This window comes from Ipomoea nil, unplaced genomic scaffold (genome assembly GCF_001879475.1).
Source record: "Ipomoea nil cultivar Tokyo-kokei standard unplaced genomic scaffold, Asagao_1.1 scaffold1395, whole genome shotgun sequence".
NCBI classification, from domain to species: domain Eukaryota; kingdom Viridiplantae; phylum Streptophyta; class Magnoliopsida; order Solanales; family Convolvulaceae; genus Ipomoea; species Ipomoea nil.
Window position 1 is genome coordinate 1,833 of NW_017617823.1, and position 10,496 is coordinate 12,328.

General features: G+C 38.4%; 2 protein-coding genes across 2 annotated transcripts; both read right to left on the reverse strand.

The window, feature by feature from the left end:
- Positions 1 to 247: 247 nt before the first annotated feature.
- LOC109186051 (leucine-rich repeat receptor-like serine/threonine-protein kinase BAM1) lies at positions 248 to 10,229 on the reverse strand. The gene is made up of 2 exons (XM_019335962.1): positions 9,236 to 10,229; positions 248 to 736 (listed from the first exon to the last, which is right to left on the reverse strand). The coding sequence occupies exons 1-2, from the start codon at positions 9,822 to 9,824 to the stop codon at positions 399 to 401; spliced, it is 927 nt and encodes a 308-aa protein (XP_019191507.1). The 5' UTR covers positions 9,825 to 10,229; the 3' UTR covers positions 248 to 398.
- LOC109186052 (proline-rich receptor-like protein kinase PERK1) lies at positions 2,121 to 3,097 on the reverse strand. Its single transcript, XM_019335964.1, has 2 exons — positions 2,382 to 3,097; positions 2,121 to 2,297 (listed from the first exon to the last, which is right to left on the reverse strand). Exons 1-2 carry the CDS (start codon positions 2,677 to 2,679, stop codon positions 2,227 to 2,229), a joined length of 369 nt encoding a protein of 122 aa, XP_019191509.1. The 5' UTR covers positions 2,680 to 3,097; the 3' UTR covers positions 2,121 to 2,226.
- Positions 10,230 to 10,496: the final 267 nt, after the last annotated feature.

The following is a 10,496-nucleotide window of genomic DNA, read 5'->3' on the forward strand; positions in this document are numbered from 1 at the left end:
GGAACATGACCACCACCTACTCCCGGAGTTGTCACAGCAGCGACGTATAGAAGAGGTTCGAGATGAGGACATGATCGTACGAGCTTGAAGACGCAAGCGAGGCCTGTGAAAAGGTAAACATACTTCATTAATTCCTGCCTGCTTAAGTTTCCTGGTTCCTGTGAATATCATTAATTTGGAACTCCAATATAATTACTAATGCGCACCAGAGAGTTTAATTTTTCTCTTAACATCTAAGAAAATCAAGGAAACCAAGTGGAGTTGCATTATGAATTATGAATTTATGATGGATCCTGCATAATTGCACTGTGAGTACAATAGTCACTTTAAACAAACCATTGCTAAGAATTTGTAATGGGACAAGTCCATTCAAAAGTAAAGTGGAAATATTATAATGTCTATTGGCACTCTGAGGACATATGATTGTTGTCGCTGCATCTTTGAAGAATCTGTGAAATATCTTTCATGGATGGCCTGCTTGATGGGGAACTCAAAGTGCACGCAAGGCCTAATTTGAAAACAGTGATCATTGCCTCCATATAACTTAGGTCCTTGATCTCCTCATCTAGGACATCTGCAGCTGGTTTTCCTTCTCTTTGGTGTTTGTGTGCCCATTGTGCCAGGTTCATATCCTCATTTCCAGTCACTGCTTCTCTTCCCGTTGTCAATTCCAAGAGAACTACGCCAAAGCTGTAAATGTCGCTCTTCGCATCCACTTTTCTTGTACTGCTGTATTCTGCATTCCCATGATAAATATGTGATTCTGGAAGTTTTAAAAATAGTGGGAATTGAAATGATGAAGATATAAATGAAAATGTACCCGGGGCAATGTAACCAAAGGTTCCCACAATAGCAGATGCTGTTTTCTGGATCTCCTTCCCTCACCATCATCTTTGCCAGTCCAAAGTCTGCGATCTTGGCATTGAAGTCAGAGTCGACAAGTATGTTACTGGACTTGATATCTCTATGAACAATGGGTGGATTGCAACTGTGGTGCATATAGCAAAGCCCTTGTGAAGCTCCAATGGCAATTTTTAGCCTCCTCTCCCACAGCAAGACTTGAGTAGTTAAGCCTCTTTTCTTTCCATGCAACCATTTGTGAACACATTGTTTGTCCATGTATTCATACACAGAAGCTTTGTAGTCTTTCCTCTGATGCAGCATAACAATTTCACTATGTTGTTGTGCCAAATTACTAAATTACTAATCGTTATGTTGTGGTACGCAAGCTAAGGTAGACCACTGTTCTATGTTCATAATTACTAAATTATATGTTTATAATTATAAAGCTATATATTCATATTTTTGAATTTTGAATTTCATATTCATAATTATTCAACTCTATGTTCACAATTACTGAACTATATGTTCATTAATTATAAAGTTATATATTCATAATTTTTTAACTTCATATTCACAATTATTGAATCTTTTATAGTCATAATTGCAAAACTATGTGTTCATAATTATGTTCACAATTCTATGTTCATAATTTTTGAACTTATATTCATAATTATAAACAGTTTTAAAACTGTGTCCACTTTGTAAAGCCTGCAATCTTAGTATTGAATTCAGACTCTGGGACTTTAAGACTATGTTGCTAGAGTTGATATCTTGATGCAATCATGGTGTATATAATTGATCGTACGAGCTTTGAAGACACAAGCGAGGCATGTGAACAGGTAAACATGCTTCATTAATTCCTCCAATGGTTAATTTCCCTGTTTCAATTCCTGTGAATATTATTAATTTTGGAACTCCAATGCAGTTACTAATTGCCGCTCCAGAAAGTTTATTTGTCACTTTAACATCTAAGAAAATCAAGGAAACAATGTGGAGTTGCATTATGAATTATGAAGGATCCAGCATAATTGCAATGTGAGTGCAATAGTCAAATTAAACTAAACAAACCATTGCAAAATATTTTGCATTCAAAAGTAAAATGGAAATATTATATTGTCTATTGGCTCTCTAAAGACAGATGAGTGTTCTCGCTGTATCTTTGAAGAATCTGTGAAATATCTTTCATGGACGGCCTGCTTGATGGGGAATTCAAAGTGCATGCAAGGCCTAATTTGAAAACAGCGATCATTGCCTCCAGATAACGCGGGTCCTTGATCTCCTCATCTAGGGCATCTGCAGCTGAGTTCCCTTCTCTTTGGTGTTTGTGTGCCCATTGTGCCAGGTTCATATCCTCATTTGCAAGCACGGCTTCTCTTCCAGTTGTCAATTCCAGAGAACTACGCCAAAGCTGTAGATGTCGCTCTTCGCATCCACTTTTCTTGTACTGCCATATTCTGCATTCTCATGATATATGTGACTATGCAAGTATAAAAATAAGTGGGAATTGAAGTGATGAAGATATAAAAAAAAAAATGTACCCGGGGCAATGTAACCAAAGGTTCCCACAATAGCAGATGCTGTTTCTGGATCTCCTTCGCTTGCCATCAACTTTGCCAGTCCAAAGTCTGCAATCTTGGCATTGAAGTCAGAATCGACGAGTATGTTACTGGACTTGATATCTCTATGAATAATGGGTGGATTGCAACTGTGATGCATATAGCAAAGCCCTTGTGAAGCTCCAATGGCAATTTTTAGCCTCCTCTCCCACTGCAAGACTTGAGTAGTTAAGCCTCTTTTCTTTCCATGCAACCATTTGTGAACACATTGTTTGTCCATGTATTCATACACAAGAAGCTTTGTAGTCTTTCCTCTGATGCAGCATAACAATTTCACTATGTTGTTGTGCCAAATTCCCCCAAGGATCTTAACCTCTGCTATAAACTGCTTCTCCAAAATGTGGCCTTCGTTTCTTTCATGCCTTATACTTTTAACAGCAACTTTTTGCCTTTCTTTGTGATCACTCTATATACATTTCCTGACCCTCCATTTCCAACCAAATTTTGATCCGTCAAACCACCCAAAATATCCCATTTATTGAATCCCAATCTTTGAAATGAAACCATACTCCATTCTTCTCCATCATTTTCCATTCTCCCTTTCCCTGCAAGTCTGATCACGAGTAACTGAGTTACTAACCAAATGAGTACCCCTCCAATTACACCACAACCTATAATGATGTAATGCTTTTTCTTTGGATCTACTAGACTTTGAAATTGAACTTGGACTTGATTCTTGGCCATAATGAGGATGATGGCAATCATAAGGCCAGAATTATTGGCAAATGATTTTTCAGGAATTAATAAAAATTGAGCTGCACAAGGTATCGCTCCAGAAAGTTGGTTATTAGACAGATCAATACCTGTAAGAAATATGAGATTGGTCAAAGTTTGTGGAATTGAGCCATTGAGTCGGTTGTATGATAGATAAAGGCTTTCAACATACTCCAAGCCTCCAAGTTCTTGAGGTATTGGACCAGAGAGATCATTATGCCCTAAATTCAGAATATTGAGATACTGCATGGAACCTAATTCCTTTGGAATACTGCCTTCCAACTTATTGTATGAAAGGTCAAGGAAAATCATGGATCCATTGTGGTGAAATATTGGTATTGAAAAACTGTACTTGTAATGTTTAGTACTGTTGCAGGGGTTCCTGGTTAAAATCCTGTCCAGGCGATCCTCTGTAATCCCATCAAATTCGAAAAAAACTGTACTTTGACAATATTCACTTCCATCATACCAAATAAACCTAAATTGCTTCACAGGTAATATTGCAATATTGCCAGATTGTTTGAACAGAGCAGGGGGAATAGACCCATTCAAGAAATTGGTGTTCATATCCAACCAAATAAGCTTCTGCAATTCCCCAACTCAACAGGAATGCTCCCAGAGAGGGAGTTTTTTGCCAGCTCCAGAATACTTAGATTAGACAAGAGCCCTAATGAAGCTGGTATAGCACCACTCAACAAATTATCCAACAAAGAAATGAATTTCAAATTAGTACAGTTGCTGAGACTTTCAGGATTGACCCTGACAAGCCATTGAAAGCAAGAAGCAGTCTTTCCAAAGACTGCAAGTACCTCAACTCCAATGGGATTTCCCCCTCAAGCTCATTCAACCAAATCAACAAATCCTTGAGCTTCAACAAGGACCCGAGGCTAGATGGTAAATTCCCTTTAACGTAATTAACGCTAAGATCAAGAGATTCCAATTGGGAACAGTTACTTAGACTCTCAGGTATTGGACCAGTAAACAGGTTATTTGAAGGTACAACACTTTCAAGCTATTCTTAGGGTCTTTACAAATCCCAGAGGGTATCAAACCAGAGATGTTATTAGAACTCAAATCTAAGGTCTCTAAGTTTACCATGCTAGACAATGACTCAGACAAGCCTCCAACGAAATTATTGAATGATAAAACCAGTATCTTCAAGCTAGTCAAATTTAGTAGGGTTTCAACAGGCAACTTACCAGAGAATCTATTTTTGGATAGATCTAGAAGTTCCAAGGTTGAGCAATCACCAAGGGTCTCAGGAACCACACCTACTAATCCGTTGGAAGACAAGTCCAATTCCACAAGAGTTGTACATAAATCTCCTGGTATATTTCCTGACAAATAATTTGCAGATAGATCCAACTCTTCAAGCTTTGAGCAGCTGGAGAGGTTAGCTGGTATAGTTCCAAAGAGACTATTGTTACTGAAATTGATTGAAATAAGTTTGTTGAGCTGGCATATAATAGTTGAGGTCGGGAATGATCCTCGGATGTTCATTCCAGTGAGAGATATCCGTGTGACACTTCCATTGAAGTTGCATGAAATTCCAGGCCAGTCACATGGGGAGGAAGTGGAGTTCCACTGCTCAAGTGAAGATGGATTTCCCCAGTATTGTTGTTTTAGGCTAAGTAAAATACCCTTTTCATCATCACCATGAGTGGTTAAAGATTGTGAATAATTTAAGGAGGAGAAAAGGAGGATGATGATGAAGAACATCAAGGCATGATGATGAGGATGCAGCATTTTCAAACAATTATAAGCTAATTAATAAGACCAGGTGTGCTTCTAAGCTCTTAATGTAATATAATGGTGATGAGAATTAGGACCCTTAGCTTAGCTGAATTGGTCTTCCTATTCTATTCTATTTGCTTGCTGCTCATCACTCACTTCCTTTACTACTGAAAGAGTCTGACTTGGTCTATTGTTGTTGACTTGGACTTGGACTTGGAGTTAATCATATCTGAACTAAATTTTGGATTATCCTAAATATAATAATATTTAGCAACTCCATCTGCCCAGTCCATATCTACACCAAAATTCACTTTGGATACTTTTAATTTTAGGTGTCAAATATTTAGACCGGCCTGGAACAATTCAAACTGAGTTTAATTAAACATACCTGAAACTCCGACTTTTTTCTTATTATGTTCTTGTATATTCAAATGAGGTGGCCGTCCAAAGGTAATTAGAGCTAAGATCAAGAGATTCCAATTAAGAACAGGTACTTAGACTCTCAGGTATTGGACCAGTGAACATGTTGTTCTGAAGGTACAGCACTTTCAACCTATTCTTAGGGTCTTTACAAATCCCAGAGGGTATCAAACCAGAGTCATTATTAGAACTCAAATCTAAGGTCTCTAAGTTTACCAAGCTAGAAAATGAGTGAGATAAGCCACCAACAAAATTATTGAATGATAAAACTGTTAGACATTATATGGTAGAAGAATATTTGATATGATCTCAGTATAATATCTTAGGATAGTGTGTATAATATCTTAGGGATATTATTGATCCTTACCATAGTTAGTGTGCATAGCCTAGTATAAATATGTGTATCCTCTTGACTCAATTGTATGGAATACAGAGATTAGAACATGGTATCAAGAGCCACATAAAGAAAAAAAACACAGAATTTTTTTTTTTTTTCCTCTTTCTGCTTCTGCGCACGGTGGAGGTTTGGGTCGGAATTGTCGCCGGCCGTTTGTCGTCACCACCATCAGGAGCAGAGTCGCCGGTCGCCGATAGGCCGGACTGCTGAATTCGACGTGATTTCGCCCGGCGAGTGGCCCTCACGCGCCACCTTCGTCCCTTGCCGGCTGTCCACGCGCCGGCGCGTGTGCGTCACTCCGGCGCCGGAATCCACTCCGGTCTACTTTCCCGAGGTCGCCCCGGTCTTCTACGTCGCTGCTCTAGGCTCGGTTTTGGCATTGGAGGTCCCGGTAATATCCCTCTTATTTTTTGCTTTGCTAGACAGTGAAGTTGTGTGGCTGTTTGTGTGTTTGTTGTGGCTTAGAGGTCTGATTCTGGAAGTTTGGTTGTCTGATTTGAGATATCTTCTTGTTGGATAGCCTAATGTCTGAGCCTAAGTCTATAGTTGTGTCCGATATTCTTCCAGTTAATGCAAGAATCACAGAACACAAATTAAATGGCTCAAATCATTTGGATTGGGAAATGAACCATTAAAATATATCTGCTAGTATTGACAAAGATGCCCATATGACTGCCACCCCACCCGAGGAAACCAATGTCTTCAAGCTAGTCAAATTTAGTAGGGTTTCTACAGGCAACTCACCAGAGAAATTAATGTTGGAAAGATCTAGAAGTTCCAAGGCTGAGCAATCAACAAGTGTCTCAGGGACCATACGTCCATACCTGAAAAGTTGTTGGAAGACAAGTCCAATTCCACAAGAGTTGTACATAAATATCCAATATGCCCTGGAAGCTCCCCCTGAAAATCATTTCCCCATAGGTACAAATACTGCAAACTCCCACTAGGCAGCTTAGCAACACTACCCCAGAACATATTGTTGGAGAGATTGAGGAAACTGAGGTTGGAGCATGAAGAAAGGAAGGCACCAATATTACCAATGAACTTGCTGGATGATAAATCAAGATGTTGTAAACTAGAGCAGTCTTGAAATGGAGGAAAATTTTCAGAGAAATTATTGGCAGAAAGGTCCAAATATGACAAATTCCTAAAACTCAATTCCGGAATTTTTCCTGATAATTTATTACCCTTCAGAGACAACAAGTCAAGATCGGGAAAAATCACTGGGGGACAGCATAACAAATATGTTCTGCCCTTAAATTTTGTTGTAAGAAAGATCAAGACTTTTGAAGTCTAATGGTTGCTCCACCTGCAGCAACCTCCCTCCCAGGAGGGTCCATGGAGTTGCTGGAAAGGTTGAGGGACTTGAGATTATTGCACCGACGACCAAGGCTATAGATATCAGAAACAGGCCCTGAGATGAAGTTTTCAGCTAGATCTATGTAGCTAAGAGAAGCAGAGCATTGGGATTTTAAGGCAGAAGTGAGAGAGCCGCTGAGATTGGTGTTCTTCAACACAAGGTTCTGCAAGTTTTCAAGACTAAGCAAGTAAGTAGGAACCAAGCCAAAATCTACGCTGAGCATAGTGTCTGTGAGATGTATAGAAGAGACCCTTTGAAGCCCTTGCATGTAATACCAGTGAAGCTACAGGGATTTTTAGAGGATACCCAGTTTGAAGTGGGCTTTGGTTAAAAATGCTAGCTTTGAAGGATAATAGCAACTGCGAGTCCCTGTAAAGCCCATTGAGAGCAGTTGGTGAATATGAGCAACATAAGTGGAAGAAGAAAGATGGAGATTGAGTGCTGGTGTAAATAGAGAAAGAAAGCATTGTAGGGAAAACTAGTGTAATTAGGCCTCATCTTTGGTTCTGCAAGTATATTATATATGGGTTTCTCAATCTTTTCATGGTCCTAGTTTTAGGCCAAGTGAAATAGCCTTTCAGTGGTTGAAGAATGTGAATTTGGCAAGGAGAAATGGAGGAAGAAGAATACAAGGCATGATGAAGAGGCTCAGCTGCAGCATTTTCAAACAATTAATTAAGCTAAAAGGACTGAAACCAAATCTATTGCTTAATGTGACCCAGAAATTAATTGGAAAATTATTGTGTGGACCATGAAATGCAATATACATTTTTAATATACTAAAAGTACATTATTTATGTACTGAATGTACATTATTTGATAATATATAAAAATCATGTACTTTCAAATAATGTATTTTATGTATACTACTTTCAAATAGATAAAAATGAGTTAAGTACGTGCGCCTTGTTTATGTTAATTATCTATTTCTTTTATTCATTTTTCTTCCTCAATTTTTTGCTCTTTAATTTAGAGAATAGATCTATCAATACTTTTTTTTTTTTTTTCTTTCTTTTCTTTACTTGAGTTTGGCTTGATTTCTTACACGGAGTGACATTTGTTTGGGTTTGTTGGGTGAAATATTATTTGGGTGAAATTCTATATAATTATTGGAGGACTTATAGATGTTGATATTCACATTCACTTTTCTTGTGTTGCCACACTCTGCAGTATAGTGCTATGTGATTCTACTAGGTGTAGAACACATCAAAAAAATTTAAGTGTTAATTGAAGATATGAAAAACATACTTGGGACAATGTAACAAAAGGTTCCCACACTAGCATGTTTTTGGATTGTTTTCAATTGCTGACATATTTGTTAATCCAAAGTCTGATTGAATTCAGACTCTGGGACTTTAAGAGTATGTTGCTAGAGTTGATATCTTGATGCAATCGTGTGTATATAATTGATCGTACGCATGTGAGGCCTGTGAACAGGTAAACATGCTTCATTAATTCCTCCAATGGTTAAGTTGCCTGTTTCAATTCCTGTGAATATTATTCATTTTGGAACTCCAATATAATTACTATTGCGCTCCAGAAAGTTTATTTATCACTTTAACATCTAAGAAAATCAAGGAAACAAAGTGGAGTTGCATTATGAAATATGAATTATGATGGATCCTGCATAATTGCACTGTCAATGCAATAGTCAAATTAAATTAAACAAACCATTGCAAAATGTTTTCTAATGGGACAAGTCCATTCAAAAGTAAAGTGGAATATTATATTGTCTATTGGCTCTCTAGAGACAGATGATTGTTTTCGCTGTATCTTTGAAGAATCTGTGAAATATCTTCATGGACGGCCTGCTTGATGGGGAATTCAAAGTGCATGCAAGGCCTAATTTGAAAACAACGATCATTGCCTCCAGATAACATGGGTCCTTGATCTCCTCATCTATGGCATCTGCAGCCGAGTTCCCTTCTCTTTGGTATTTGTGTGCCCATTGTGCCAGGTTCATATCCTCATTTCCTGTCACTGCTTCTCTTCCCGTTGTCAATTCCGAGAGTACTACGCCAAAACTGTAGATGTCGCTCTTTCGCGTCCACTTTTCTTGTTCTGCTGTATTCTGCATTCCATGATATATGTGATTCTGCAGGTATAAAAAGCAGTGGGAATTGAAGTGATGAAGATATAAAAAAAATGTACCCGGGGCAATGTAACCAAAGGTTCCCACAATAGCAGATGCTGTTTCTGGATCTCCTTCACTCGCCATCATCTTTGCCAGTCCAAAGTCTGCAATCTTGACATTGAAGTCAGAGTCGACGAGTATGTTACTGGATTTGATATCTCGATGAACAATGGGTGGACTGCAATCATGATGCATATAGCAGAGGCCTTGTGCAGCTCCAATGGCAATTTTTAGTCTTGTCTCCCAGTTCAAGACTTGAGTAGTTAAGCCTTTCTTCTTTCCATGCAACCATTTATGAAGGCATTGTTTGTCCATGTATTCATACACAAGAAGCTTTGTCGTCTTTCCTCTGATGCAGCATAGCAATTTCACTATGTTGTTGTGCCAAATTCCCCCAAGGATCTTAACCTCTGCTATGAACTGTTTCTCCATTAATCCATGCCCTTGCTTTTGTTCATGCCTTATACTTTTAACAGCAACTCTTTGGCCTTTCTTGGTAATCACTCTATATACTTTTCCTGACCCTCCATTTCCAATCAAATTTTCATCTATCAAACCACTCAAAATATCCCATTTATTGAATTCCAACCTTTGAAATGAAATCATACTCCATTCTTCTCCATCACTTTGTTTTCTCCTTCCCACCCTAGGTCTGAACACCAGTATCAGAATTCCTATCCCAATGATGAGTACTACTGCCGCTGCAATCACGACACAAGTTACAATCCTCGTATGATTTGGTTTCGAAGGTTGGGTTTTGTTTGATTTACTTAGCTCATTGGAACTTCTGCAGTTTATGTGCAGTGGAATTGTATAATCCCGAAAAGCTTTGGGAAGGGCATGTTGGGAGTTCCATAACCATTTGTTCAGAGCTAGAAAACAGCTGTTCTGAACATAAATTCACATGATCAAGGCATGTGTCCACAAATTTTAGCTTTACTAGCTCGTAAGGTATTCTCCCAGAAAAGTGGTTCTTGCACATCCTAAGGGTTAGTCTCGCATCCCACATATGGCTAAACAGATTCACATATGTCTCCGGAAAATTTGTTATATGATACATCAATATTCTGCAATTGATGTAGTTCTCCAAAGCCTCTTGGAATACTTCCACTCAGATGATTATGAGAAAGATCTATGGCTACTCAGACTAAGCAAGTCAAATAATCTAGCAGGAATTTCACCAGTCAAATTGTTTTGAGGCAAGTGAAAGATGAGAGAGTTGATGCAACCGCAACAATGTAGCAGGTATTGGACCACTCAAAGTATTATGGACAAATT

Bases quoted from the DNA above. Each gene is read 5' to 3' on its own strand.
- LOC109186052 (XM_019335964.1), bottom strand. From the start codon at position 2,679: ATGGACAAACAATGTGTTCACAAATGGTTGCATGGAAAGAAAAGAGGC. The intron at 2,298-2,381 runs GTACATTTTTTT...ATGAGAATGCAG, and splicing joins CTTTGGTTACATTGCCCCGG to AATATGGCAGTACAAGAAAA.
- LOC109186051 (XM_019335962.1), bottom strand. From the start codon at position 9,824: ATGATTTCATTTCAAAGGTTGGAATTCAATAAATGGGATATTTTGAGT. The intron at 737-9,235 runs GTACATTTTTTT...ATGGGAATGCAG, and splicing joins CTTTGGTTACATTGCCCCGG to AATACAGCAGTACAAGAAAA.